Consider the following 8,039-nt stretch of genomic DNA (forward strand, 5'->3'; position numbering starts at 1 on the left):
ACCCTGGAGGTGGAATATTTTCTTCAAATTTTAATGGGACCACTACTGAAGTATCACCTTTCCAACAAAAAAAATTCTCTTCGAAATCGGTTCACAAATGTCGGAGTAGGTAATCGCGTAACACACAAACAAAAACTAAAAATACAGACGAATTGAGAACCTCCTTCTTTTTCTAAAGTCGGTTAAAAAAAGAAAAAGACGTGTTCCGCTCTTATAGCATGAAATGTACTAAAACTTTTTGTGACCCTATAAAAAAGTACTAGAGTACCTACACTCTAGAAACTTTTAGGAATTCTGTATGCCAATTCCAAATAGTATTATTACAGACAGCACTCATATTACAACAAATAATATATCTATGTATAATTTAGAAATAATGTTTTCTGAATGTTTGCCTCTATAATTACGTTAGGGCGCGTTCCCATTATGTAGTAACGTTTAATTTATCATTAGACAACTGTCGCGTCTAGCTTCTATACCACGACTACTGTCGTGACTATGTCGTGGACGTTTATTTTATCGTTGAACGACAGTCGTGTCTAGCTGCTCCCTCTAGATCGTGACTACAATTTTTCAGTTATCGTCGTGTGTTCGTTTGCACAACAGAATCATTTGAAGCTGCGATTATCTGTCGTCACATTTTTATCGTGACGTTTTATTTATCGTCAGATGACTGTCGTTCTAGCCCTTCCAATTGTCACGACAGTCTGTCGTCGTAACGTCGAAAAAGTCGTGAACGAAAGTTAATCGTGTTGTTGTATGTGTGAACAACATCATTTAAATATGCAATCCACGACACTTTAAACTGCACGACTATCTGTCGTCATGACATAATAGGAACGCGCCTCTACCAGGCTCAAGTAATAAAAGAATACGGCCTAAAATATAATGAGAATTAATAACAGGTGTGTAAATAACGCTATGACACTGGTTTGCAAAAAAATAATTTTATAACAATAATAATCTGTTCAAGTAATTACCAAGATAACGTCGAACTAAATACTTATCAAAGTCAAAGTCAATGCCAAATTATTATGGCTTTCGTGTGTGACAAGGCTTTCTTCAGATAAAAAAAATTAATTGATCTTGTTGAGGCGCCGAAATTTAATTTATAATTACCTACAATGTAAAATTAAAAATAGCAAACATTTCCAAACGGCTATTGTTGCGATAGGTCTGTCCAGAGCATAGACGTTGTCCCAAGATACCTGACCACTTAGCGGACCAGGATCCCGATTCAGAGCTATTTAGAACATTCGAGTTAAAACATTCGATTCAGGTACAATATCGTTATCCAATAACGTTTATGGAGTTAGTCGACGAATATAGATAATAAAAAAAAATCCTTTTCTATACATTTGTAAGACTATAAAGGCCTAAAATATTGAATGCATTAGTCTTGCATTAAAATAAATTAATAAAATTGAATAAAATCCAGATTTTATTTAAAATAATAAAAGATTATCGTAATATGATAATTTTTGCTTTGTAAACAATAGGATGGTCGGTAACTTTCATTCGACAACTGTGTTCTGAATAACGTTTGTAGCGTTTGCCGGTCGAGAAGTATGAGTAACCGTACGGGTGTGACGTCATTTCGGTTCGGTTTCGAATACGATAGTTTTACGTTCGATTCGGTTATTGTGAATAAAAAAGAAAAGAAATGTTGCGATATCTAATTGAAATGGTCGATAACAGAGTTATCGTAAGGTTCTGAATCGACCTGCGGTTCTGAGAGTTTTCTCGTGCGTTTATGATTAAAAGTATTATGTATTTAAGTACCTACACATTTAAGATTAAATTGTCTTATAACATAATTCACTAATGATGCAATAAGGAACCTTTCTTTACCATAGTACCATCTGACAGTTCCATTGATGGTACAAGTCGTATCAAAATGAATTTTACGGCTCAGTGGTCAAAGGTTAAGTTTGTTTAACACTTTTCTTCACACTTATATACTCAGCAGCTTGATTTTGATTGCCTCTCCCGATCGGAAACTGCGTCTCTTCCGAGTTGAGGCGCATAATTGCAATTCACAACTGGCCGATTGGAAACATTTGACATTTCTAATCGAAATAATAGTGTATTTAACTCACAAATTAGAAAGATATACTGCCCTCAGAACGAAAAAAGGCACAACTGCTGTATAAAGTACGCATAGTTGTGCCTTTTTTCGTTAGGAGGGCAGTATAGTAGGAATCAGGTTAATCTTCTCGCTCAGAAACGCATCTGATTTCGAGACATTTTTGAAAATTTGAGATTTTTGCAAAGATGAAAGAAGTATTGTTGGTTGATACTTAATTTGGTCTGTGAAATCAGCTTTTTATTCATATCACCTTAATAATAGATATTTCTAGCATATTTGAGCCTATGCCTACTGAAAACGATTTGTAAAAAAAGCAAGGGGAAAGGCTATTCATTCTTATTTTATTTTATTAATATTCATGTTAATTCGTCGAATTCAAAAATTTATGTCTTTTTATAATTTGCAGGTAAATTTAAGTTACTGTCATTCTGTATGATAAGTATTAGGATGTCACAGCCTGATCTGAAAAAGCTTTTAAGTCCATGCAATAAGAGCGGAAAAGAGAGTTCGTTTTGCTTGGGCGGAAGCAAAACGTGCAACATATTTTTCGCCCTTAATGCATATATATAAGGCTTTTTGTATTTATAGTACAAAAATAGTAGTAGTTTTGACTTGATTGAACTGTACAAAAGGGGGCACTATGGAAACTCGACTTAGTAAATGTTTAAAGATTTTTATTGTTTTAAATTGTTTAGCATTTGTTTCGGATAGATTGGATATAAATAAACACTTTTTGTTCTTATTAATTTTTCTATGTGGGAGATGATTTTTGAGAAAATAAAGGAGGACAATTTAATTTATATTTAAAACATATTCAGAAAGGCATAAAATTCGGTTCTATCACTGGCCGGTCGCTGCCTCTGCACGCTCGGCATTAAAAAGAATTTAAAACAAAATTTTTAAAAAACTTTAAAAAATTTCTATGTCTAGCTTCCATAATGCCCCCTTTCCTACCTTCTGACCCGACTCCCTTAATTTTAAATAATATTTATTTTACTTACTTAACAAACGACATGTTCCTTATATTTTCTAAAGTCAGGAGCACTCCTGAAGAGTTCCAGACGTTGAAACTGAACGCCGGTACTCCGTAACTGAGATTGTAAAATATCACATATTCTGCTTTTAATAAAGTTTGGCAACTTTTATCCGGAGTTTCTAAGAATGTTTCCTTTTTAATGTAAGACCTGCAAATATCTTTATTGTCTTTGTAAAGTGTCCAGCCGTCGCAAATTCTATCTGATACTTTCACAAATTTGTCAGCTGCATCTATAAACTCTTCAGCGGTTATTGAATTGCACTCTGAAGTGCTCATCTTGACTATAATGTACAAATTAGTAAACTCCTAGACTTCAAATACAAATTCATGTAAGACATGGCAAACATTGACTTATGGCAAAGTAATTTGTTTAACCAAAACATAACAAAGGTTTTTTCGTATTTAGAGTTTCACTTCACTTTTTATTTTTATGGCTCCATCAATATGAGAACTGATGATTTTGCCAATGTCACAGTTGAAAGAAAAAAAACGAAACAAAAAAAAAAATTTTCGCTAAGCTCTAATAGGACATTAACCGGTGTTGGTAAGTTGGACTAGCGGGAGTACTCAGTTGAGAATGTAAAACAAAACAACAAAACAATACATATTTATAAATATATGTTATTTAAGTGGATAAATTTACATAGAGTAACAATATGGGGGGAGAACACTAAAGTTAAGAGGTTGTTTATGTTAATGGGGCGGGGGAATTTTGGAGAAAGTAAGTTATAAAGTGGAACAGCAATATTAGGACAATTGAAAAAAATGTGTTCCAAGGTACCGTCTTCTAGGCCGCACTCGCACAGAGAGTGATCGGTTTTTTCAGTAGTCTGTACTGAGATTATATTGAAATCCGTTACCGGAAAGTGCGCGACACCGGATCCATCCCTTAGTTTTGCCACCCTTAGATGTAGAATAATTTCTTCAAATTTAAATGGGACCAATATTGAGGTACCCTCTTTCCAACAAAAAAGGATTATCAAAATTAGTTCACAAATGCCGGAGTAATCGCGTAACATACATACAAAAATAATACAGTCGAATGAGAACATCCTCCTTTTTTAAGTACTTATATGATGAGAAGAGTAGAACCATTTGCATACTCGAATAAATGGGTTCAAAATTGAACAATTTTAACAACAACAATTTTATTTAAAAATATTGGAAAAATATCGGGAAAATATTTATTTTTATGAAAAAGATGATATTTTTGAAAATGGAAATTTTTCCATGAGCCAACACTATGCCAGTGACATAACAATGATAGTTTGTGTTCCAGGTGGTCGTATTCCAGAACTCTACTAAATGCTCAAGTCAGGACTTGAGTATGATTTTAAGCACTGGAAATACGACCGTAATGGCAAGGACTTGAGTATGGGTCGTATTCCAGAACTCTACTCAATGCTCAAGTCAGGACTTGAGTATTGCAGTGAGCACTGAAAATCATACTCGAGTCCTTGCCATTAGGGTCGTATTTCCAGTGCTTGAAATCATACTCAAGTCTGCTCAAATCCTGACTTGAGCATTGAGTAGAGTTCTGGAATACTAACCTATGAGTGCTTGAAATCATACTCAAGTCGTGACTTGAGCATTGAGTAGAGTTCTGGAATACGACTCTCAGTGAGAGAAAAATGGCGGGCTTTTGAAGTATACGTAGTATCTTCCCCTTAATCTGTGGTTACAAGTACAACTTTTACAAATATTTTATTTTTATTTTATGTATAATATGAAAAAAACGAAGAAAGAAATGGTGATGAAGAAAGTTACAACTATAGTCCTTATTTCAAACCAAATTACATAAGACTTTATCCTAAAAATATCAATAATTACGAATTCAAAACTTTTGTTCAAAGTTTCAAAGTTATAGAAGATAATGTGATTTAAGTGAAAGTGAAAACATTACTGAGTCCCGCCGCTTAAGACTATTTAAAAAACCCAAATAAGTGAATGAAGTTACCTAAGAGAAAGTGGAAACATAATGTATTAGAACCACAATGGAAAATATTACTGATGATCCCGATAATAATGGACATAGTTATGCAAACTAGAACCAACCCACGAAATGTCACTTTCGAGATAATTAGATTTTTGTAAAAACAGTGTGAAGAAATAAATAGGTACGTTATTTGAGATAAACAACGTGAGTTATATGTAGCATTGAGAATGATATAGGGAAACTATTATATTATACAACAATAAATAGAAAACATTATGTATTTTTTTATTTCGTTAACGAAAACCATGTTCTAGTTTTCGTAATAAAAACGCTAAAGATCTATAGTACTTCACTACATATGACATGGATCTATTTAGCATATTTTAAAAAATACATTATGAAGTTAAGCAGTATGGTTCTTTTTAGCTATTAAAAAGTTACTTATTTAGAGTTGGTACCCTGAAGGACTTTTATCTTCTCCGTTTTGGCTTGGTATATTGCCAGGATTGTTTGTGAGCGGGTAAAGGACACGTCTGGTGTTCTACCTAAATCCATAACTCAATTTCATTCGAGGTGTGGGTTGGTTCTTGTTTGCATAACTATGTCCAATTAAACGAAGACATGGCTCAAAAGACTTTTATCCAAGCCAAAACTCTTAATAAAAAAATGATGTTTGACAGTGGTTGCTTTGGTTTCTACGTCTATGGGTTCAGTTTGGTTTGACAATTGACAGTTGTTTTTATTATTGTGATTTGGTTTGGTATTCGTTGCTTGCGAAGCGTCTATAAATTTTGACGATTATCTGTAATTTTCTAAACATAACTAATGCCAGAAAGTTTAAACTATAAGGACATAGTACATTTTAAGAAACTATTTAAATTAACGACAAAGCAACCAACATAAATCATGAATTTAGAACTGCTTGGTAAGTGAGAATATTTCGTATTTTTGTTGTCATTGAAATTTAATGTAATATTGCATTAACCCCTTCACGTCTTATAAACAATATTGTTTATAATAAAAATTTTTATTTCTTGCAGAATCATTTGGTCAAAACTATCCAGAGGTAAGTAAGATTTTCTACTTGTAAATTTACTATCTAAAATGTATACTTTCTGTAACTTCAACGTTTTAACTTATTACAAACCGTATTTATTATTTGGGCAATTTCTAATTACAAATAATAAAAACTTACAGGAATTTGATGGTACCCTAGACTCGATATCGTTAGCTGCAACCTGCGCATTCAACCGCCGTGGCACATTGCTGGCAGTAGGCTGCAACGACGGTCGTATCTTCATATGGGACTTTCTCACACGGGGTATTGCTAAGTCTATATCCGCACATGTGTACCCTGTGTGCAGTCTCAGCTGGTCTAGAAATTGTAAAAAAGTAAGCTCAATTGCATTTAAGAACATGAATTTTAATAAAATTCTTACTGCATCTCCCTCCATTATAAGGTCATATGCAGGGTTATTTTTCAAATACTAAAAACTTTACAGGACTAGATTACTAACATCACAAACAATAAGTATTGTTCTATGACTTTTGACAGAACATAATAAATTTACCAAAATTAAACTAATTCAGATTTTTTTTGTACACTTGTTACAGTTTTTAGATCTGTATTTGGTAGTAGGGTTGTCGCAGATGCAGGTTTTTTACATATCAGTGGATGCTGATGTGGATACTAATTGTTCAATCTTAACATCAGTGGATGCTGTTGCTGATGTTGACTTAAATTAAACAATGTTGAGAAATATTCAGATTGTTATTGAATCTACTTAAAAAAGCTTTAGTTTTGAAATAAAAGATTAAAATTTGTGTATTTGACATTTATTAACAAAAGAATCAAACTTTGTAAAGCATTAGCTTCGTCATATTGGAATTTTAATATAGTAATGTAATATTTTAAAAATAACAAGTGAGCTGGTTTTTCAGCGTGCAATCTGTTTCTGGAAGGATTGTAAATGATTTCAGCACTGCTGAATAGTTGTTTGCTAGGAACACTCACTGGTGGTGGTGACAAAAGGTGGTGTTTGAGCCATCCTCGATAGATCACAATAATTATGTCCATACAATCATGGCTCCTCCAATCAAGTGGGTTTTGTGACACAATAAGTATTTTTTCCTTGCAGTACTTTTCCAATTGCCCCTTTAGTTCCAATTCATGCTGCAAAGTTAATCTGGACTCTCTACTGGCTGATTTGAGTCTTCTATAAGCAAGGGCAGTTCATGTTCTTTTTGGTTCTGTTCTGCTGAAAATCAGCAATGAACATCAGCATCGATCAATGTGCTGATGTTGATGCGGATATTTTAATTTATGCGCATTATCCGCGGATGCTGATATTCGCAACAACCGTGTTTGGTAGTAAGCTAGCAAGTTCAAAAATGCAAGCGTCATCTTCGACGACTCACACAGTGTTATCGCCATTGAGAGAGCTCTATTTAAATATTTTTATATCTTTAAAAAGTAAAATCGGACGAATTATTAAAAGTCATGGAACAAAAGATGTTATTTATGATATTAGTATACATTCCTGTAAGGTTATTAGTATTTTACAAATGACCCTGTATAACATGCCAAAAACACAAATAAAATTTTCCTCAATTTGTTTGGGCTTGAACTAGCATCTGTTGCCATGCTAGTGCCACCACTCTTACAGACTGTGTTTGTAGCTCAGTTGGTCAGAGTCCAGTATGACCGAAGGATTTTTTCTGTGTGTTGTTTGATCTTTGTATCAATAATATTGACAAACTAGTGGAGCATTTTCACTAAAAATTTATGAATATTGTGGTGGTAAAGCATCATAATATTCAATAAATAGATATTGTGTCTAATATCATTAATAAATTTATTTCATTGGATTACTTTGACCAATCAAATGATTACATATACATAAGCCACTTTTCATCAGTACTTTAAAAATACATTATTAGTCCTGTATTAATTTTTAATTGGGTTTACTTGATAAAAG

At 33.2% G+C, this 8,039-nt stretch overlaps 1 protein-coding gene across 1 annotated transcript in view; it reads left to right on the top strand.

Annotated features, from left to right (window-relative positions):
* Positions 1 to 5,879: 5,879 nt before the first annotated feature.
* Positions 5,880 to 8,039, top strand: part of LOC113226950 (retinoblastoma-binding protein 5 homolog) — a 10,748-nt gene continuing 8,588 nt past the window's right edge. The window contains exons 1-3 of the mRNA XM_026459767.1: positions 5,880 to 5,986; positions 6,102 to 6,127; positions 6,259 to 6,453. Of these exons, the coding sequence (XP_026315552.1) occupies positions 5,968 to 5,986; positions 6,102 to 6,127; positions 6,259 to 6,453 (240 nt within the window). The 5' untranslated portion in view covers positions 5,880 to 5,967. The remainder of the gene's footprint in view (positions 5,987 to 6,101; positions 6,128 to 6,258; positions 6,454 to 8,039) is intronic.

The sequence above is a fragment of the Hyposmocoma kahamanoa genome, unplaced genomic scaffold (assembly GCF_003589595.1).
Source record: "Hyposmocoma kahamanoa isolate Upper Pololo Valley unplaced genomic scaffold, ASM358959v1 202, whole genome shotgun sequence".
Classification (NCBI taxonomy): domain Eukaryota; kingdom Metazoa; phylum Arthropoda; class Insecta; order Lepidoptera; family Cosmopterigidae; genus Hyposmocoma; species Hyposmocoma kahamanoa.